The 23,977-nt window shown below is 40.5% G+C and overlaps 1 protein-coding gene across 1 annotated transcript in view; it reads left to right on the forward strand.

The window, feature by feature from the left end:
* Window positions 1-23,977, forward strand: part of SLC22A18 (solute carrier family 22 member 18) — a 122,027-nt gene that overhangs the window by 15,010 nt on the left and 83,040 nt on the right. The window contains exon 2 of the mRNA XM_058161164.1: window positions 23,103-23,255. Coding sequence (XP_058017147.1) covers window positions 23,103-23,255 — 153 coding nt within the window. The remainder of the gene's footprint in view (window positions 1-23,102; window positions 23,256-23,977) is intronic.

Below are 23,977 nucleotides of genomic sequence, written 5' to 3' on the forward strand. Positions count from 1 at the left end.
AAAGGAGTTGATGTTCTATTGCCTCCGAGGGAAGGACTAGAACCAGTGAATTAAAGCTACAAGAAGGAAGTTCAGTCTATTTATTAAGAGGAAATTCCTGAATGAATGAATAGTCAGCCAGTGGACTAGATTGCTATATGAACTAATGAGTTCTCCTTGATAGAGGTTTCCAGAGATTGGATTATCTGTCACAGCAGGAAATTGGACAAAATGATCCCTAGGGTATTTTCTGATTCTATGATCTGTATATTTTATTACAACATGCTTTCCTATTCTTGCCTTCCCCACTGCTATGTGGCTATGTTTGAAGATCACTTGCCTCTGAACAGAGAAGAGTTTGAATTCTTCTGACTTAAATTCTAGTTTACATGCCAAGAGGAGAACACCAGTTTTTTCACAGGGGGGAAAAAACTCTGATTACTTTATGGTTATTATGAGCTGCAGTTTTGTTAATGTATGCTTTTCTAAAATTAGTATAGTCCAAGGGTCTCCAACCTTAGTAACTTTAAGGTTTGTGGACTTCAACTCCCAGAGTTCCTAAGCAAAGCTGGCTGAGGAACTCTGGGAGTTGAAGTCCACAAGCCTTAAAGTTACTAAGGTTAGAGACCCCTGGTATAGTCCACACAAAGATGATGTAATCGTAACTGTGGAGAATAAAGGAATCTTTTCTACTTTGTCACCATCAGAGATTCAGCTTGATATTTCAGAAGGCTGATGAATATCTTATTTTTCTATTTCCCTATCATTTCCAAAAATCATGCTGTTCCATGTGTACCAGAGTACTCCATTTGGTGCTTCGCAGACATACTGTAGCACCCCATTATTCCCAGAGAATAGGAATTATATTCTGCCACATATGGAGCAGGGGTGGGTTCCACTTACCTTCGCTACCAGTTCGCAACGGGAGCTCTGTGCATGCGCAGAGTGTCTGTGATGATGTCCGGGCGGGTGGGCGGAGCCTCCAGCTGCCATTACTACCGGTTCGCAAGATCCAGACCAAACCAGTAGCAACTCACGACTGATTTGGAGGATGTCAGGTTTGTATGATATACATTTTAAAGTAGCCATTCATGCCAGGCCAACTGTCACATTCTGTGGACTGCTCCATTCAGTTTCAATGGAATGGATGTATCCTTTTCATTATGTCCAAGACAATTTATAATGGATTCGAAAGAGGATAGCCAAAACTGCCCTGAGAATAGCAAGCAAGTCCTCAGAGGCAAGTGGTGAAATCCAAAAATTTTCCCTATCAGTTGTGTGGACGTGGCTTGGTGGGTGTGGCTTGGTAGTCATGTGACTGGGTGGACATGGCCAACTTGAACTCACGTCACTCACTGTTAGAACCAGGAGCTGCATATTCTGAAGCACATTCTGCCCTTCTGAAGCCCCCAATGCTTTGAGTTTATTTATTTATTTATTTATTTATTTATTTATTAATCAAACTTTTATACCGCACCATCTCCCGCAGGACTCAGGGCGGTTCACAGCCATATTAAAATACAATAATATAATAAATAACAATATAAAACCAAATTAAAACTAAATATTTTAATGGCCAAATCACTAAAAACGGTAGAAACCGATTAAAACCCCTTTAAAATTTAACTAAAATATTTCTTAGGCTAGTCCAGCTCGCTGAAATAATAAAGTCTTCAGTTCACGTCTGAAGGCCCGGAGGTCGGGGAGTTGTAACCCTGGAGGAAGCTCGTTCCACAGGGCCGGTGCTGCCACAGAGAAGGCCCTCTCCCTGGGGGTCGCCAACCTACATTATTTGGTCGACGGCACCCTGAGGAGGCCCGCTCTGTGGGAGCGCACAGGTCGTTGGGAGGCAATCGGCGGCAGAAGGCAGCCTCGTAGATATCCCAGTCCTAAGCCATGGAGCGCTTTAAAGGTGGTGACCAAAAATTTGAATTGCACCCGGAAGGCCACCGGCAGCCAGTGCAGGCCGTGGAGGATGGGTGTTATGTTGACTGCTTGGGCAGTCAAGCCACCATCTGGCTTGACTGCCCAAGCAATCCTTAGAGCCTTCTCTTGCCCCACTCTCCATCCCGGAGAGCCACGCATCCCCCCCCCGCCAATCCTCCGTACAAACTGTCCACCCCATTTCTGCAAAGGCAGAGCCCCCACCCTGCAAGGTGATCCAAAGAAGGGAGTGGGATGCTGCAGAAAAGGCCACCTTCCACCCGTGTGCCTCCCGGGCCAGTTCTGCAGGGCTTGGGGCTTCAAAGCAGCCCACTGGCTTCCCACCCGGCGACCTGTCTGCTCTCTTTGACTGCCAGAGGCCAGCAGGGCAGCAGCTCCTGACGCAGGGAGATGGCCAGGCCCTGCTGCGCCACTGTGGAGCTTGTGGCACTTTCCCTTCAACCTGGGTGGTGGCGCTTACCTGGCTGGACCAGTGCGGACAGCCCTTGCACTCCCTTGCCCACCGCCTCCATGCGCTGCACATGGAAGGAGCCGCTGCCGCCGTTCTCACCACCACTCTCCCTCTCCGCCTGGCTGCAGACGTCCACCTGCCCAAAGCAACCTCCCGAAACAAGGTTCCTTTTAGAATTGGACGAATGAATTATGATAACCTTTTCACTTTCATTTCACAGCAGGAGAAGGAAGAAAGCAAAGGGCGGCGGCGCAGCACAGACACGTGCGCATGTGCAGCAGCCCTGGGACGTCTGTAGCCTGCCTGCCCTCCTGGAGCACCATTGCACTGGCGCCGCTTGCTTTCTTCTCCCACCGTGAAATGAAAGTGAATGGTGGCATGGTTGCTTCGGGCAGGCGGATGTCTGCAGCCAGGTGACAAGGGAGGGTGGTGAAAGCAGCGGCGGCCCCTTCCACACGCAGCGCACGAAGGCAGGCAAGGCGGCCCAGTGCGCCTGTCGCCGGAGAGGCATTTCAGAGCTGAAGAAGCTTCTTGGATGAGAAATGAAACGTCTTCAAAGAAAAACCAGAGAGTCCAATTGCCTCTTGTAAAAAGCACCAAAAATCATAAGTCATTTTTTTCAGGACTGTTGGAACTTTGAATGGTCACTAAATGCATGGCTGTAAGTCGAGGACTATCTGTAGTGATAGTGATAGTAGTAATAATAGTAGTTTTAAAAAAATAACCAGAGAAAGAACTAGACCACCAAAGAAGGTTATCATAATTCATTCGTCCAATTCTAAAAGGAACCTTGCTTGGAATATGTCCCAAGCCACATCACCAGTGGCTGGTAATGGGGAATAACTGTGGTTATTTACGATTAAAACAATGTACAGCTTGATGGAATTTGATGCTGGAAGTATTTGGAGAATTATCCAGACAAAGACTATACTATTATAATCTGCAGAAGAAGTTTTCAATAAATTCTTTTTACTTTCCACTGTTTTTACAAAATTATGCAATGCTGAAATGATATCATTGCTGCATGATTTTTCAAATGCAATTCTGTTGTAAAAGGTATTCCTTTAAAAATATTGTTTTAAGAAGCTTACACCTGCCAAATGAAGCCTTATTCTCCCTGTTGCCACCTAAAAAAAAAAAACTGATAAAAGCCTAAATATGAGGGAAACTTATATTTATTCATGCTTATGAAATGACAGGATATTTTAAATATATTTGAAAATTAAAATATATTTTTAATTTAGTTGAATGCTGCCTCCCATCACTAAAGTAATTCTACACATTTACACACACACACACACACACACACACACACACACACTTTCTGATTTAGATATACAGAATTCTGGAATGATAGTTTCTCTCTGAGCATTAACATTCAAATCAGAACTGTTCTGGAACCTGGAAATCCAGAATAATTACTTAATGGAAGTACTTTCTTTTATGTTCCCTGGAATTTTTATATAGCAATAGCAGTAGGACTTACATACTGCTTCATAGTGCTTCACAGCCCTTTCTTAAGTGGTTTACAGTGTCAGCATATGGCCCCCAACAATATGGGTCTTCATTTTACTGACCTCGGAAGGATGGAAGGCTGAATCAACTTTAAGTCGGTAAGAATCGAACTGCTGTACTCCTGGCAGTCAGCACTCAGCAGAACTAGCCTGCAGTACTGCACTATAACCACTGTGCCACCACGGCTCTTTACAATAATCCATTTTAATCCATTTTATGATCCTTGCTATACAGGTGTTTGCTTAAGACAGTTATGCCTTTGACATTCCTGTTAATTGGCTTCATAATCAGAATTTTACACTGGCAATCCAAAAGTAGAAACAGCCACGTTCTTTCAGAAATTTTCCCATTATCCAGACAGTGAGGGTTTCCCTTACCACGACACTAAATTATAAACAATAAAAGTATTCTGATTCTGAGCATGGTCTTGCCAATAAATTTTGAAATTATTGTCGATGGTGGTAGGCTTTAGGAGAAATCCTCCCATACTACCACCTCTTACAATATAGACAACATAATATCAACAGTAGAGACCTTCAAATTTCTAGGTTCTACCATATCTCAAGACCTAAAATGGACACCTAACATCAAAAACATCATCAAAAAAGCACAACAAAGAATGTTCTTTCTGCGCCAACTCAGAAAGCTCAAATTGCCCAAGGAGCTGCTGATACAGTTCTACAGAGGAATTATTGAGTCTGTCATCTACACCTCTATAACTGTCTGGTTTGATCCTCCAACCCAACAAAACAGACACAGACTTCAGAGGATAATTAGAACTGCAGAAAAAACAATTGCTACCAACCTGCCTTCCATTGAGGACCTGTATACTGCACGAGTCAAAAAGAGGACTGTGAAAATATTTACAGACCCTTCACATCCTGGGCATAAATTGTTTAAACTCCTGCCCTCAAAACGATGCTATAGAGCACTGCATACCAAGACAAGTAGGTACAAGAACAGTTTTTTTCCGAACGCCATCACTCTGCTAAACAAATAATTCCCTCAACACTGTCAAACTATTCACATTAGGCTGCATTACTATTGCTATTGTTCTTCTCATCGTTCCCATCACCCATCTCCTTCCACTTATGACTGTAACTTTGTTGCTTGCATCCTTACGATTTATACTTATATTGATTGTTTCCTGATTGCTTATTTGTACCTTACGACTATCATTAAGTGTTGTACTTTAGAATTCTCGATGAACGTATCTTTTCTTCTATGTACACTGAGAGCATATGCATCAAAGACAAATTCCTTGTGTGTCCAATCACATTTGGCCAATAAAGAATTCTATTCTATTCTATTTTTAAATGTACTTAAGCAACTGTTCTCCTTACTCTTTATTTCTATTTCAATAAGTTGTGCAAATGATAGATAATTGTCATACCACTGTCCAGCTTGAAACAAGTTAGTTGTTTATCACTGGGCATGTGGCCTTTCTAATTTCTATACAAATTTACATACAAAAAATTGAGAAGATGTATTTTCTGAAGAAAAGAAGACTCTTTCCAGCAATTATTGAAGGCTATTATTTTTCCTTATTAGGGACAATATTATTGCTCCTGAAAAAGGCTTTCCTCCCTTCTGTATTCTCTCCAATACTCAATAAGTATTGGAAATATGAGAAGTTTCAAAAAGTTAGAAAGTTTATTGTAACATGAAAGGCATTCACTCTGATCTCTTGGCCATCCCGTAGTATAAGCAAAGCCGACATACTGATACCTATGAGAATTTCTTCGAAATATTCTTATTCTTCAAACTTATTTCTAAAGCCAATTTTATTTCATCACCCCCAATAAAGAATAAATAGAGAAAAGGAAGAATCTGAATTCCTTGGTGTGATCCTAGTTGTTTATTCAACAATACAGTGAAACAGGAGTCTCTTTAAGACTCATTTAAGCACAATGGTAATGCCACCATCTGGTAATAAAAACATAATTGCTTATCGAATGCATAGCCTCTGCATAGCCACCCCCAAATTAGTATTAACACTTGCTCACATATCATTTTTTTTGCATGTTTCTCCCGTTCATCCTTTGCAGTTCCATCAAGAGTTTGACCGTGTTGACTTTGGAAACAATTCGGCTTGCTGGATTCTGTGCGCTGTTAGTCATATCCTGGTCATTTTCTTTTTCCCTTTCCACATAGTTTTCAGTAATATAAATATCATCATCTAAGTACCCTTCCCATTAAGCTGCAGGTAGTGCTGATGATGAAACTCTAATTATCATCTATACCAGTGGTGGGTTTCAAAAAGTTTTACTACCGGTTCTGTGGGTGTGGCTTGGTGGGTGTGGCATGGCTTGGTGGGCATGGCTTGGTGGGTGTGGCATGGGAAGGATACTGTAAAATCTCCATTCCACCCTACGCCAGGGGAAGGTTACTGTAAAATCTCCATTCCACCCCACTCCAGGGGAAGGTTACTGTAAAATCTCCATTCCACCCCACTCCAGGGGAAGGTTACTGCAAAATCCCCATTTCCTCCCAGTCAGCTGGGACTCAGAAGACAGAGAATAGATGGGGGCGGGGCCAGTCAGAATTTTTATTACTGGTTCTTTGAACTACTCAGAATTTCCACAACCGGTTCTCCAGAACTAGTCAGAACCTGCTGAAACCCACCTCTGATCTATACCTCTGGTGGAATTCTGCTGTTGCCATCCTTCATTTAAAAGTCTGTTAGAAGATCACTCGATGTAAAACTGAATATAGATGTTTATATCGCTGCTGCAGAATACAAACCAATGTCAACCACAAAAGATTTTTAAATTTATTTTCCTTAAACAGGAGGTACAGTGTGTATGGGAAGAATTACACTGATAGCTTTGCCTTGACTATGCTGAGCCCATTTCATTGGGATCTGTTACACTTTTACAAAATCACATCAAACATGAAGTTGTTAAGGGAGAAATGGTGCAATTTTGCTGTCCTTTTCTACATATAAAAAACCCACAAGGTTCAAATCCCACTCAGACTCTATTCAGTATATAGTAACGTCCAGAAGTTGGAAAACGCTGTGTCTGACAGTGGTTTGCTCTCCAAGCTTGTTTCAATTTAGTTTCTGAACGTTTCATTACCAGACCAGGTAACATCATCAGGAGGATTTTGTCCTATTCTCCTTAGCGTATAAATGTCTTGTGTGCCAGGGTGACCAGTTGGCCGTGTGATTTTGGTTGTTGGTTTGAAGCTATATTTAAATTCTGAGCAACTGATTGGTTCTCTTCCTGAGTAGTCGTTCAAATGGTCTGGTTTCTTACATATTCATATACTGGATCTAGATCAATATGTTTGTTAATTGCTCCTTTGGTAGAATACCAGGCTTCAATAAATTCATGTGTGTGGCAGGTGATAGCATGGCCAATGATTTTTGTTCCTTTCCAACCGAACTGGTGTTGTTTATTATCAATGTGGTTTGAGATCAGGAATTTTTGATTATGCCGTTTGCTTACTCCGGGGTGGAAATGTTCTGCCTTGTTTGTTTCTCCTATATTGTTTGGCTGGGACAAAGTTTTTCTGCTGAATAGGTGGCATCGCATTGCAAAAGTAATATCTCCAGGAATGCTTTTAAACAAATTCTTCTTAAGACTAAACTAGCCTGCCAACACTCCTCTACTCTGCATCCTTCTTATTTTTTCTCATTGTTGTGGTGCTGAGTCATTTCCTGGTTCCTGCTCCCTCAGTCTGTACCTTTTCTCTGTGTCACTGAGTTGTTTCTCCTGTCTGCCCTTCACAGCACTGAAGCTCCACAGGCTTTGATACAGCCAGCAGCTGATTTTGAATAGAAACCAGGCTGTCCCTGCGGTTCTTGTACAAATCCAAAAACCTTTTCCCTACTTCTCCAGTGCTCTATTCCCTTTCCAGATAATTTGGGTTGAACGCATAAGGGGCAGGCAAGTCAGAGCAATTGACAAAACGCACTCGCATTTTAAAGTTGCATCTCTCTAACTCTGCTTCTTTGCATGCAACATCATGACAGACCTTGCACTGAGATTTCTCAGCGCATGTTTTGGCATCATCTTTGTCAGAACTAGAGACAAGAGTCGCTTGGCTTGTGGCTGGATATACAGTACATGGAGTAAACAAACATTATGGTTGGAGTAGTTCAGCTACAACATCTGAATTCTGTAAAAATTACTAACAACACAAACCTGGCTCTGATACTTCCTTGCATTGTACAAAAACCGACATGCATCTCTCTGTTCGCTGAAGCTACAAAAAAATTAATAACACAGACATTCCAAGTTTAACAAGCCATGGGGATATTTATGCATTTATTCAATTGCTGAATATTTACAGGCCAAGTGTTTAGCACGCTACCTTAGGAATACAGTTGGAAGAATCTGATCTTTTCCCTTAACTAAAAGAAGTACAGTGCTACTGGATTTTTTAAAAATGTATTTATAGGGGAAGGAAATACCAATTATTTTAACTCCCAAGCAGAGTTAAAATAATTTCTTGAGTGCTAAGCAATAATCCTTTAAAAACAACAACAACCCGAAGCTGCTGCATCATTGATAGGCAGCAAATCTGGTAAACTGTTTCAAGGATTGGCATCTTGGTGTATTAAATAGTTTATGAATCCGATGAGCTGGATTTTAGCCCCTCAATTATATATCCACTTCAACAGAGAAGTCTCTCACTCTTCTTGTTCCTCTGGTGTTTTGATAATTATGATGGAACTGCTTTTTGAAGTGATAGCTACCCACTCATAGCAGAGGTAAAGCCCCCGATCCTGATGTACAGCCTCGAGGGGACTTGTGATCATAATAATTGTAATCTTTAAGAAGGACATGTGGGAATGGCAGGCAATAGTTAGCTCTTGCATTCCCTCTCCCTCTTGAAGTTTCCAGAACCTTGCTAAATAACACCATGGCAGTTGTACCTTGAAGGCATTGATGGGCCTTCTTTACCAAACTAACAGTCAAGGAGGGAGGAATTTCTCTCTAAATCCAGTGAATTTCACTCTCAAGATAGTTGCCAGAATAAAAACTCCCTATTTCATTTTGCCCTCAGGTTTAAGCAAACACTGTCTCTCTCTCTTAAAAACATATTAACAAACAAATAGTTAAGGGTATTTAAAAAGCTAGATATATCTCTTACAATTTGAAGATGTGATTAATTCAACAAAATGAATTATTTCACATCTTCTACCCATTCCAAAGAATGTATTGTCAGCCCCAGTATGCTGAAACTGTAAAATAATGGGCAGGCAGACATTTATACATATGCTATGATAGACATACGATAAGGACTTGTCCCACAATTCTCCTGTTTTTATCTAATGTCCATGCATTTTTAATGTGGTTTTGGGAAGTGGATGTGGTTGAAAAGTGTGAATGTGGTTTTGAATTATATTTCACAGAATATGGAACTTTATCAATACTGTGTTTGAATGGGGTTTCACCAAACACTATTCTGCAAAGAGAAAAAGTTGCCACTTCAGATTTATAATGGTAGATTGATAATATGTATTATTAGTATCTATTAATATTAAAAATATCTATCTCTAATTGTCAATGGAAAGACTGACCCATATTAATCTGTGTGGTCAAGATTTATTGCTCTGCTTAAATGCTTAAAAAGTACTCTGTTTAAACATTGAGGTGATTTCCATATGTATTACAGTACGTTCTTGCTTCTTTTTTTTCTCTTGGCTTTTGTAATTTTTTTAATATTTTCTCTGATTTTTCCTGACTAGTAAAGCAATAAAAAAGCAGAAAGCTCTTTTTATTAGCATTTAAAGGGGCGTGCATAAGAGCACCAATGTGCCTACTGTCCCTGTCCTAATGTTCCCTTTAATTGTATTCATTTTATGTATTCAATTCATGCTTATACTTATATATATTATCTAATATGTACTCGACAATAAATAAATAAATAAATTTAATAGTCGTCCAGACTATTGGACCCTACATATGGGAGCTCTAACCTCACTGCCAGATTGAGAGTGTTGAGTAGAGTAATATGAGAGCAAGCAGCTCCTAAAGATAAGTAAGAACTGAAGTTGGCTCAGACACAGGCTGGAAACAGCTAGGGTTATTTATTGCTAGGTAGGTATGCCATTATTGCATGGCTGATGCTTATGTGCTCTGTCACACTCTGGGCTAACTGAAGTTTCCAAAACTACTTCAGATGTGATAGAATAGTCTGCGGTCATTCAATCTGATTTCAGCTTTGGCTTGTTAGAAATCGAAGCAGTTATCACAGCAGCCATTGTGGGACTGTGCTTGAACTGCTGCTTGCATAAGGAGAGGGAAGAAAAGATGCCAACAGTTCTTTGTTTGATTTCAGTGGAAGTGAGAAAGAGCAATGGAGACTACTTGAACTCTTAAATTCCAAGCTTTGGGCTAATTATCTGTGGGTCTTTAGTGCCCTCTAGTGTTTAAACAAGCTCTATTTAAGAGAACTTCTACCAGCACCACAATCCCAGAGAAACTGTTTGTAACTGGACAACTTAGAAAGAACAAATATTGTCTGATGCAGCCGTATCAGCAGCTTATCCTTCTTCTGTCCTTTGGGGAAAACAATCGCACAGAGTAATAGCACTTAGCAATAGCACTTAGACTGATTTACCGCTTCACAGCGCTTTACAGCCCTCTCTAAGCGGTTTACAGAGCTAGCATATTGCCCCCAACAATCTTGGTCCTCATTTTACCTCAGAAGGATGGAAGGCTGAGTCAACCTTGAGCCAGACAGGATTGAACTGCTGGCAGTCAGCAGAGTTAGACAGCAAGACTGCATTCTAACCACAGCACCATCACAGCTCTGTTCCCCTGTCAGGAGTCCTTCCAAATTGGTAATATACAGGGCTACTTCAGGCCTGCTGTCATCCATCATAGCAGTGGAAGAGGATGGATGTACTAACTCTTCCCACTAGGTCTCATTAATGTCCCTGGTCTCACTATTACATTCACGTAGGGAATGCAGCAGGGGTGTTTTGCATCCGCTGCTGAGTTGAAATCTCTCCACCCATTCTGGAACCAGCAAAACAACAGGGGACATTTGCTGATCTCTTTGTAATCCATTTCTCTATTCTGTTGCCAGACGCAGCCAGTCAGTTGACTTCTCTCCAGGGAAATGAGCAATAAAGCTCAAGAGCTTTTACAGTATATACATGAGGCTGTCCTTGGATGGAGAAACAAGGGGGAATTCAACATCAGTTCAGCTAAGGACACTAGGACAGCACTGGAGAGCTAGCCAGAAAAAAGTATGCTGCTGTGACTTTTTTACTGATAAGTGGAAATGGAGAAAGACCCCAAAGTTCTTGAAAAAAATATTTGAAAAAGAGTTACTTCCACCTAAATTTAGGCAGCTTTTACTATAATGATCCCGAAAATGTCCTGCATTTTGCTTTCACCTTTCACAACAAGAAACATATTACAGTACATTCTGTACTTCAGACACTGTTCGATGGCACATTAGTAAAAATTCATACCACATAGAACAAGCAACCCCAGCTTCAAAATACCATCTCAATGCATTACTCATTGACAATATATTGAATACAAGTGAAAAGATTTATCTTCAGCAAATCACAATATTACAGACGGATACTTTATGACAGAAACTGAAAACATGTGTCTTATACTGTTACCCACAAGTCCTCTGAATGAGTGGGTGTTCCACTAAAAGCACAGCACTACTCTCAGTTTCCATCCTGATTTCAGTCCTAAAAATAGGTTGTTAAAGGAGCTCTGTCATAATCAGAGAGATATTGCTAAATAAATACTATCAAAGACCTCATCTACAGCTATACAGCTATCTATATACTATCAAAACTCTTGTGTCTATAACCTTTAATTGCATAAAACAGTGCGTCATATGGCAACAATTTTTGAACCAAAATACTTCAAATGGGATAACTTACAGAATGCATCCAAAATCCAGGTGCATTAAAATTAATGGTTTTTATCTGGAAAATTTGTGGTTGCTTCAGTACTGCCATGCTGCAGTCAGGAGGTTCGCTCAACTGGTCTCATCCTAGCCCTCCAGAGGTCAGATAGACTGGCCCACTATCACTTCCACTAATTTTTGCCCTTGGTCATTCTATTTCTCTATTTAGGTAAAAGTATCTCTGAAATGATGACCCAAAGGTCGCAGATAGCCTAGTGTTTGGACTAAAACCCTTGCATCGTATCCAAATTAAATGGTCACAGCCTCTTTCTGGAATTGTAGAAAGGTGGAGAATGTGAAAAGGTAGTTATAATTTTTTTAAAAGTCAATACAGAAATGGTTTACAATTAGTTTGAAAAAGTAAGGATTAGAAATGGCAGGGGTGTAACAAAGTGCTTTGTGGTTTGTAATTTGTCCATTTCCTTCATCCACAACGTATTTTGCAAACAGCCCTGCTTTTGTGATATGGTGATAGCACTTGAATTTTCAAAGGAGCAGGAAACATTCCTAGGGAATCTATTTTCCTGAGCTGGTAGCTGTTGACAACTCTGATCTAATCAAGAAGGACAGGCTATAAAAATGTTCAGGTCATTTTAGGACTTTCCCGGCATAACAATTGAGTCTACTGTGTCCAATGCCCAGCTTCTGACTTTCATTCAGAAGCTGCCAAGACCCAGCACTAATGATAACTCATGTTCTCCTCCACTATAAAAATAGAACTGTCCCAGCCATTAGCAGCAGATTTTCTATGTCACAAAAGGTCATCATTGTTGAATTTGCTGCTCATATAATCTTATTGCCAATGAGGGGAAAATGAGCTTGTTAAGTTTTTCTATCTCAAATAGGCATTACATATCTGGACTGCAAAAAATCTGAACAACCGTAGATGGCAGTGTGGTATCCAGCCTTTTCAAAAACATCATCAAAGAAAATGTTTTGAGAATCATCTATTTATATTTATGAGCCACGCAGTGGTTAGAGTGCAGTACTGCAGGCTACTTCTGCTGACTGCCGAATGCCTGCAATTTGTCAGTTCAAATCTCACCAGGCTCAAGGTTGACTCAGTCTTCCATCCTTGGGTAAATTGGGGGCCTAAATTGTTGGGGGCAATGTGCTGACTCTGTGAACCGCTTATAGAGGGCTGTAAAGTACTGTAAAACGGTATATAAGACTAAGTGCTATTGCTATTGCTATATCATCATCGTCTTTTAATGACCCCATAATCCCTTGTGCAGTGGAGTCTGGGCAACCGAATGGAGCTGAGTTTTTACTGGCCGGATGCCCTTCCTGACACTGACGTGGAGTTATATTCAGCAGATACAATCTCAACGTGTCTAGAGAGAAATATCTGCCTCTACCTAGGCTCAAACTCAAAGCCTCCTGATTGTGAAGCGAGAACTCCACCTCTAGGCCACTGCACCACTCATTGCTATTGCTATATGCATGTGTTAATTTATGATGAAAGTGGCAGCCCCACAGTGACTGTCGCAGAAAAAGCAAGGCAATGTTGCACCTGGTTGAGCAGATCAATGGGAGAACAGCAATCTGGGATAATCAGGCTAGACTGGGGACCAAAATCCAAGGAAAGCCATGACCAAGTCATTACATATTATTGCCAAACAAACTATACAAAGGTGTCCATATGGGTCAAGCTCATCAGGGATCAAGCACAACTCAAGGAAGAATCACATATCAATAAAGGGTGCAACAGAAGCTTTTAGCTGAGAAAAGCATGGATGCTGTAAATGGGAGCTGAAAAAACTTTTTGTAGTTCCCGACAAGGAAGAATCTACTTTCCCTTTTAAAAGTTGTGTATGTGTGCTTTCGAATCAGTGTTGACTCCTGGCAACTGCCTGGAGTAGTCTCTGCAATTTTCTTGGCAAGGTTCTTTAGAAGTGGTTTCCCATTGCCTCCTTCCTAGGACTGAGAGAGAGTGACTGGCCCAAGGTCAATTGGCTGGCTTTGTGCCTAGGGTGGGACTAAAAGTCATAGTCTTCTACTTCCTAGCCTAATGCCTTAACCACTACACAACACAGTCTCTCCCTAAATGTTAAATTGTCATAAAAAGAGCATATGAGTTTTTGCCAATCTTTTTGTGATGCCCCTTCCCCATTGTAAAGGAGAAGCTGGCTGCATGCTTTCTTGGCATCAAAGGGCACAGAGTTGGAAGAGGTGTTGAAATGCACATATTGGTTGGAAAATAGAAGTTACCTATTTCTTGGCATTTGCTAATTGGTAACAATCCTTCCCTACTCCCCTACCCTTTTTCATCACATACTTAGTAAAGGTGAATTATGAGGATTTAGGGCATCAGGTGCATCAGCCAGGCTACGTCTCTACCGGATCCAATCTGGGTCGCTTTTGTCATCCAAGCTTTCAGACTCATTTGGAGCCCATCCTCAGGGAACCTCTCTCTATCTCTCTACATCCAGAGCTGTTTTCGGCTTATCAAATACCTTAGGTTTACTCTTTTGTAGCTGTAAAAATACAAATGACCACTTAGAATAGAATAGAATAGAATAGAATAACAGAGTTGAAAGTGACCTTGGAGGTCTTCTAGTCCAGGGGTCTCCAACCTTGGCAACTTTAACATTTGTGGACTTCAACTCCCAGAGTTCCCCAGCCAGCTGGCTGGGAAACTCTGGGAGTTGAAGTCCACAAGTCTTAAAGCTGCCAAGGTTGGAGACCCCTGTTCTAGTCCAACCCCATGCTTAGGCAGGAATCCCTACACCACTTCAGACAACATCTTCTTTAAAACATCCAGTGTTGGAGCATTCACAACTTCTGAAGGCAAGTTGTTCCACTCATTAATTGTTCTAACTGTCAGGAAATTTCTCCTTAGTTCTAAGTTGCTTCTTCTTGTTGCTTCCTTGATTAGTTTCCATCCATTGCGTCTTGTTCTACCTTCAGGTGCTTTGGAGAATAGCTTGACTCCCTCTTCTTTGTGGCAGCCCCTGAGATATCGGAACACTGCTATCGTGTCTCCCCTAGTCCTTCTTTTCACTAAACTAGACATACCCAGTTCCTGCAGCTGTTCTTCATATGTTTTAGCCCCATTAGTCCCCTAATCATCTTTGTTGCTCTTCTCTGCACTCTTTCTAGAGTCTCCACATTTTCTTTTACATCGTGGCGACCAAAGCTGGATGCAGTATTCCAAGTGTGGCCTTACCAAGGTATTATAAAGTGGCATTAACACTTCACGTGATCTTGATTCTATCTCTCTGTTTATGAAGCCTAGAACTGTGTTGGCTTTTTTGGCAGCTACTGCACACTGCTGGCTCATACTTAATATCCACTAGGACTCCAAGATCCCTCTCACAGTTACTACTATTGAGTGGCAGCAAAGTACTATTTGGTGGCAGCAAAGAGATACAAGTAGTCCTTGCTTAACAACCACAATTGGGACGAGCAACTCCATTGCTCAGCGACACAGACATTAAGCAAGACATCACGTGACTGTGACTTATGTTTTTACTACTGATTTTTCCATTGAATCAACTTTTTGGAAGCAAACAAATAATAATCACATGATCACATGCAGATTGCTGTGACAGTCCTAAGTGTGAGGACCAGTCACAAACTTACAACATAACTTTAAACAGTTGCTAAACAGGGCAGTTATCATACCTGTACCGAAAACTAATCTTTAGTTGTCATCTGGTGCTTGTCTGGACATGAATGTTATTCCTATTGGCTGAGGAGGCTGTTCTACATACATTCAGAATAATTGTGGTTTCTAGACTTCCAGCTTCAAATTCCTTTCATGGTCAGCTTGCTCCATCTGCTGTGTGGAAAGTGGAAACAATGCAACATTAATCAAACCTGTTATTAGGACAGTGAATTCCTTCCCCTATTAATGCTGGTGAAGAATGTTTTTTCCCCCCTGGATATATCCAGTTTAAGAAGTGATGCCTTTGCTTGGAATGTGGATGTTTTGACTATGATCTTGTTAATGGAAAATTAGATGAACACATAGGAAATAATTTTCAATAAACCCTTGCCTGTAGCACAATGTTCACAATGTTAATATAGTTTGCTGAAGGCTTCATTCTGCCTGCCAAAGTATCAGATATAAAGTGTATTGCTGTTGGCTACAAAAATGAAGACTACATTAGTAGTTTTTGAGGAACATAGAACATACAGTAGTACATAAAATAATAGGATTGGAAGGGACATTGGAGGTCTTCAAGTCCAACCCCTTGCTCAAGCAGGAGACCCTATATCATTCCAGACAAATGGCTGACCGATCTCTTCTCGAAAACCTCTAGTGATGGAGCACCCACAATTTCTAGAGGAAAAGTTATTGCACTGATTATTTGTTCTCGCTGTCAGGAATGACAAATTTCTGAGAAAGGAGAACAACTTCACTCAAGTTACTGTCCTTCAGATATGTTATGCTGCCATTCAAAATCCCCAGGCATGCCTTCAGAAGAATGAGAATATGAGAATGAGTCCACAGGAAGGACACCACCAAACTGTGGTATTCTTCTTTATGGCAAGGAAAGCATGTCTGGGTTGCAACCAGGTGGCCTCTGGCACCATTTGATCCATGCTGTGGGTGGCTATTTATTTATGATAGTTCCTTTATCTGCAGTCCAAGACCAACATAAAAATGAAGCGCAAGAAATACAATAAGTCGAAGGCGGGATATGGCATAAAAATCCTGAAATGGTCAATAATGTAAAGGAGACACTGGTGGGTTTGTGAAGCCAGAGGTATTAATAGCAATTTTGCAATCTTCTCAGAGGTGTCTGGGAACTGATCATGTTAAAAAAAAAAAGAGTAGCAATCTCGTAATCACAGAAGCAGTTAAAATTACCGACCTTTGGAGATTCACCCTCCATTGTGAACATAGTAGGCATTTTATACTACAAATGAAATAGCTTCAACCTCCATAACATCGACAAGAGTGGCAATTCTTAAAAAGTTAGTGTATTTGCCTACTGTCATCCTAATGAGTAGTGCCCCAATTCATGACAGAGTGGAATCTCCTGTGAGAAATTTGTAGGCCGCAGGGGTGTCCAAACTTGGTCCCTTTAAGACTTTTGGACTTCAACTCCCAGAGTTCCTCAGCCAGCTTTGCTGGCTGAGGGACTCTGGGAGTTGAAGTCCAAAAGTCTTAAAGGGACCAAGTTTGGACACCCCTGTGTAGGGTATTAAGAAAATATCTAAGGACAGTCCAGGGGGTGGGACAGCAATTACATTGTGGAGAGACAAGGAAACTCGAGCCTTGTCAGTTTGAATATCTGAGTTCCAATTCAACCAGAAGTTTGCTTTTTCCTTCCTTCCTTCCTTCCTTCTTGCCTGCCTGCCTGCCTGCAAGATAGAGTCCTACAGGAGGTAATATCAATACAGATAGTCCTCAATTTACGGCCACAATTGAGCCCAAAATTTCTCTTGCTAAGCAAGACATTTGGTAAGTGAGTTCTGCCTCGTTTTACAACCTTTCTTGCCACATTATTAAGTGAATCACTGCAGTTGTTAATAACACAGCTTCCCCATTTACTTTGCTTATCAGAAGGTTGGAAAAGGTAGTCACATGACCTCGGGACTCTGCAACTGACATAAATACATGCCAGTTGCTAAGCAACTGAATGTTGATCATGTGACTATGGGGGATGCTGCAAAGGTGGTTAGTGTGAAAAAACAGTCATAAGTCACTTTTTTCAGTACCATTTTAACTTCAAATGGTCACTAAACAAATGGTTGTAAGTCAATGATTACCTGTAGGCAGACCCCCCCAAAAAATTTTTTTTACTTAACAATTAATGTTCAACATAACATTATTGAAAGCTAACCAGTACACTGAGTCATTTCTGTGATATATATTAAAAATTATACAGCTTTGAGTCTATACTTTTGGTTATAATACAGCGAGTTTGAACCAGGTCAAGGGCAGAAAGTGCTGGCAAGGAAAGGTCATAATATTAATCAATCAATCAATCAGAATAGAGCTAGACGGGACCTCGGAGGTCTTCTAGTCCAACCCCCTGCTCAGGTTTAACAGTTGGATTTAAATCGGGAAACATTGCCTGGGATGCTTTGAAATAAAAGTGTTCACCCCTCACTCCTTCTTATGGCTGGAAAGAGCTGGAAAACCTTCTTAAAAAGACATTTTTACTTTCTACAAGTAAATATGCCAAGTCATCGTTAATTTTTCTCCTTAGGGTAAAACTAAACCTGTCTGGCAAGGTGAGATGGACAAGGAAGTTCCCCCAAATGCTTGTTCCAGACAGAATTTGAATCAGTAAGTCCCTCATTGAGCCCTAAAGGGGATGCAGCCTAACTCTGACCGTATGAAAACATTAGAGATATTTTCCAATGGGCTCTTTTACAGCATTACAAAGTTTATGCTGTTCCTTGAAGTTGGAAGACTCATGGAAGGAGTTTAATGATGCTTTCTAAGGAGAAAAGGCAAAAACATGCTTTAGAGCAATGGTCCGCAGAAAAATTATTTGCATTTTTTATATTGCACTAAATACTATTTATCTTTTTAAAAAAATCATATTAATGGTCCTCGGGATTTAAAATTATGAATTTAGTGGTCCCTGAGGTGCGAAAGTTTGGTGACCCCTGCTTTAGAGAACAGAGCGTGGACTCAACAAAGTGTGATTAACAAAAACCATTGCCTTTTGGGCACCTTGTTTCCCAACTCCCTGCTAGTAAGAATAACAACTTAATCTCTCTCAAGTCTTGGCTCATTATTATCATGGTCTATTTACTGCATCCCAAAGTATCAAACTCCAATCTTGTTGGAAAGAGAACCAACTGCTGACAGTTGTGTGTTGCTGGTTCTGTCTTGACAACTCCCACTGGTGATGCCAGCAAGGGCCTTTTTGCCATCACACTTTTACTAAGTCTACAGTATTCCTTGTGGTTGGGGATGCATTTTGCCCACTCCATTCTTGTGGTCCTTAAAAAGGGGGCAGTGATGGTTTTGGACAGGCTTTTAAGATTCTATTCATATATAACCAAAATTAGCATTCCTTGAATCTCTGGGATGTCTGTTCCTTGAGCTAGCCTAGTCAAATAGCAGAATAGGGATTAGCAAGCATACTTTTCAAGTATAGTTCAAAGAAACAGAGGATAGCACTTTAACAGTTTTGCTCTGTAGCAGGATAGGATCATCAGGTGTGGCAATACATTTGATGACAATTGAGCTCTTTGTTAGCCAAAGGAGTACAGTAATGGACAGTAGAACACTTTAACTGAGAAGAACTCTTGGCAAACAAGCCCATACTGTATACCTGTATACTGCACAAAGAGGGCTGAGAAAAATATCTACAGACCCCTCACATCCTGGACATACACTATTTCAACTCCTCCCCTCAGGATGCTGCTATAGAGCACTGCATGCCAAAACAATTAGACACAGGGACAATTCCGCACCCCCCCAAATGCCATCACTCTGCTAAACCCTAATTCCTACAGCACTGTCTTACGCCTAAGGATATTTACCTATGTAGTAGGGCTGTATTGTTATTATCCTTCTCATCTTTCCTATTACCTCCTCCTATTGTTATGATTTATCACTTTGTTATTTGTATCTTATTTTTTTAAGATTTATCACTTCGTTGTTTGTATGTACACTGAGAGCTTATGCACCAGAGACAAATCCCTTGTGTGTCCAATCACACTTGGTCAATAAAGAATATTCTGTTGTATTCTACTGAGGGTGATTCCCAGTTTCTGGCTCCCCCCCCCCAAATCACAGAAATGGGGTGTTAAACTTGCAGCCCAGAGGCCGGATGCGTCATGCGCTGGCCACGCCCTCCCCCGGTTTAGCGAAGGGCGGGAAGTCGCTATACATGACAATGCCATGATGATGTGAGTTTGACACCCCTGTTCTAAATCTTCTTGCAGATATGGCATTGACTTGGAATAAGATACAGGTAGTCTTTCCATAAATAAAAAAAAATATTGTATCCTGATTGTACGTATTATTTTTATTCTTCTGCTGTATTCATAGATGACAATTTTAACACGGTCCCCTGTTCAGTACAAACCAGAAAGATGGATTTTCCTTCTTTATTTTCATAATGCTTGGTAAGAAATGTAAACAGTGAAAAGCTCTTTCAAGCTGACTGGAATTGAATGTCGCCATTAGCTCATTGCTCTTCTGTAAACCCTTTGTCCATTATAATACAATAGGCAGCTTCTGAATTGTTCTGATTTATTAATCTTGCATTTACTTTTAGATTAGCAATTAAATAGTAATATTTTAGTACTATAACAGCTAATCGGATGCCTTGAGACTGTTGTGCTTTCATGATAGAAATAGCAGTCAATTTACTACTCATTTTCCAGTTGTCGACTACATTCACATGTGTACTGCCTGCTAGTAGGAATCTTCCCTTCATGTGTTTCTCCTTCCATTTCTTCCTCCATCTCTTTCATTCATCTCTCCTAAATGCAAAGTTGGAGATTTCCCAAAACAGTGCAGCAATTTAAAGGAGGAAGGATCCATCCCTCTATGAATAGAATAGAATAGAATAGAATAGAATAGAATAGAATAGAATAGAATAGAATAGAATAGAATAGAATAGAATAGAATAGAATAGAATAGAATTTTTTATTGGCCAAGTGTGATTGTACACACAAGGAATTTGTCTTGCGCTAGACTTTTTGTGAAATAAATTGAAATCCCTGTAATTGTTTTTGGAACCTGCACACTCCTGTATTGTGGGTGATATCAGACCATATAAGAGATGTGTTACCTCTTACCTTCCCTCTCCAAGAATTCCCTGGCGGGATTTCCATCTGGAAGGATTCCTTGGAGGAATTTTTCTCAAAACCTTGCTCTGTAATCCTTTTAATTGAGATAACAGGAGCTCAAGACCTGCCATGCTATTGTTACTAAGCTCCCCTCCCCCATCTGAAAAATAAAAGTTTGTGCATACAGGTAGTTCTTGATTTACGATCACAATTGAGCCCAGCATTTCTGTTGCTAAGTGAGATTGTTGTTAAATGAGTTTTGTTCCATTTTATTATCTTTCTTGCCACAGTTGTTAAGCCAATCCCTGCAGTTATTAAGTTATTAACAGGGCTGTTAAGTGAATCTGGCTTCCCCATTGACTTTGCTTGTCAGAAGGTAGCAAAAGGTGATTGTCTGACCCTGGGACATTGAAACTGTCATAAATACATGCCAGTTGCCAAGCATCTGAATTTTGATCATGTGACCACAGGGATACTGCAACGGTCATAAGTGTGAAAAACGGTCATAAGTCATTTTTGCAATGCTGTTGTGACTTTGAACAGTTACTAAACAAATACTGTAGTTTTAAGTTGAGGAATAATAATAATAATAATAATAATAATAATAATAATAATAATAATAATAATAATAATAATAATAATAATAATAATATTTTTATTTATAGACCGCCCTTCTCCCAAAGGACTCAGGGCGGTGTACAGCCACAAATAAAATACAGAAAGAAAACAACAATACAAAACTAAAAACAACCCTTAAAACACCTATTTAATTTGGCTACTTATAGATAAAAATATTCCCTCTAAAATTTACTAAAAAATTTAAAACCCATAAATCAATTTAATAATATAAAATTTAAGCGAGTCCAGCAAGACGAAATAAGTAGGTTTTAAGTTCGCGGCGGAAGGTCCTAAGGTCAGGTATTTGTCGGAGTCCAGGGGGAAGCTCGTTCCATAGGGTAGGAGCCCCCACAGAGAAGGCCCTCCCCCTGGGGGCCGCCAGCCGACATTGCTTGGCTGACGGCACCCTGAGGAGCCCCTCTCTGTGAGAGCGCACCGGTCGTTGGGAGATAGATGTTGGCAGTAGACGGTCCCGTAGGTATCCCGGTCCTAAGCCATGGAGCGCTTTAAAGGTAGTAACTAACTAAAGTATTCCAGTAAATATATCTACTGTACAGGATTACCTGTACAGTAGATATATTTACTGGAATACTTTAGCATAGGTTGTTGTATACAACAAATAGATTAGTCCTTTTTTTCCCAATTACTTGTATAAGGATTATTCTCTATACCAGTGTTGGCGAACCTTTTCAGCACTGAGTGCCAAAATGGGAGTGCACGCGCGTATGCAGGGGAGCGCCAGAAACCAGAAGAGCAGCTCCCTGGTGTGCATGTGCAGGAGCACAGGAAACTGGAAGAGAAGTTCCCTGGCACACATGTGCGCACCAGGAAACTGAGCTTCCAGTTTCTAGTGTGCACATGCAAGCTGGCCACCTAGTCTTCCGGTTTCTTGCACATGCGCGTGCGAAGACCATGCAGACTGGAACCCGGAAGAGCAACGGGCAACGGCTGGCATGCCCAGAGAGATGGTTCTGTGTGCCACTTCCAACACATGTTCCATAGGTTCACCATCATGGCTCTATACTATTCATGTTGTCTTGTGTTTTCTGTTATGGATTGCACCAGTAGAGGCTAAACCAATTTCGTTGTATACATGATGTACAATGACAATAAAGGCTATTATTATTATTAGTAGTAGTAGTATATGCCATATGTATTTCTGGTCAATACAGTAAAATTTCTGAGTCTCCAAAACAGTGATCCACATTTCACTGATGTGGAACTAAATAAATATATAACATAATAGGCTTTCTTTCTGAATAAAGTTTCAGGCTATGTGACTGCAGTCTAGGGGTGAAATCCAGCAGATTCTGACAGGTTCTGGAGAACTGGTAGTGGAAATTTTAAGTAGTTTGGAGAACCGGCAAATGACAACTCTGGCTGGCCCCAGAGTGGGGTGGGAATGGGGATTTTGCAATATCCTTCTCCCAGGAGTGGGGAGGGAATGAGGATTTTGCAATATCCTTCTCCGGGAGTGGGGTGGGAATGGAGATTTTGCAGTATTCTTCCCCTGCCATGCCCACCAAGCCACACCCACCAAGCCACATCCATAGAACTGGTAGTAAAAAAATTTGGATTTCACCACTGCTGCAGTCTATTTATGCTAATTTGGTTCACCAAGGGTCTTGGTACCTCCAAGTAGATGCAAATAAGATATGGACACACCATTATTTTTATTTGTATTTTTTTCAAACTAAGCAAATATATTAGCAATCTAGGCAAATAAAACATTTTATCAAGTGCATTTGTTAATCCAGCAAACTCACTTTCTAAAATGCAATGAGCATAAAAATGTAACCTATGCCATGACTCAGCACTCATTCCAATTCCAAGTTTTTTTTTTAAAAAAAACCAAACCCACGACTTTTGCACTTTATGTTAATGAGCAGGTGTTCCTTCTTTCTAGCTAAACATTTATTTTCATTTCACTTCCACACATACCCTCCAGCCTGTGCAGTACACAGGAATATAGGAAACGTTTCAGAGCGAACAAAAATTGGAACTGAAAAAGGAACACTTGGAGATGGAAGATAAGAAAATCGTAAATATGACCTCAGCATGGTGGGTGATTAAAATCACTTACCTTCTGACGGCTATGGATCTGACCTGCATGTTTATGCAATTTGGGATTGTGCCAGTGAGTACAAAGTGTGAATGCTTGCTGCCTGTTCAGTTATTGCTTGAAACCATGGCATGTTTCTTTGTAATACAAAGTAGAAATCCATTTAAACATGTTACCTCTGATAAATTGAAATATACAAACTAATATTTGTCCTGCAAAAGTTGTTCTCATTACCTTATTAGCTCATAAGGATGGGCTGTATAAGCAACTTTCTCTCAAGACTCTCCTTGGGTCTTGCTTCTGTATTATCTCCCAGGCCAAGGAATGAATTTAATAAAACAAACTTAGTTAATTGTTGTTTTTCTGTTTTTGTACTGTTCCTTGTTTTTAAATGCTTTTAACAAATTGTAAATCGTCCAGAGTTGCTGGGAGTCAAATGTCATATATATGTACTTATTATGGTTATTCACACAGACAACATTTTTATCCATGTATTGATTTTTCTCAAGTAGGCAGATGTTGTTCAATTGTGTTAAAGGTATCGTCGCAGGATGTAAGTTGATCCAAGTAAAGCCACCTTTTTCAATTGACTAATGGTGATTTGTTGATGCTGATGGTGTTCAAATCAGTAATGGGTTGCTACTGGTTCTCCCCAGTTCGCAAGAACCGGTAGTAAACATTTTGAGTAGTTCGGAGAACCGGTAGTAAAAATTCTGCCTGGCCCCGCCCCCAATCTATTGCTGCCTCCCGACTCCCAGCTGATCGGCTAGAAGGAAAAAATCAAGACTCACTTGTCG

This window comes from Ahaetulla prasina, chromosome 1, assembly GCF_028640845.1.
Source record: "Ahaetulla prasina isolate Xishuangbanna chromosome 1, ASM2864084v1, whole genome shotgun sequence".
Classification (NCBI taxonomy): Eukaryota; Metazoa; Chordata; class Lepidosauria; order Squamata; family Colubridae; genus Ahaetulla; species Ahaetulla prasina.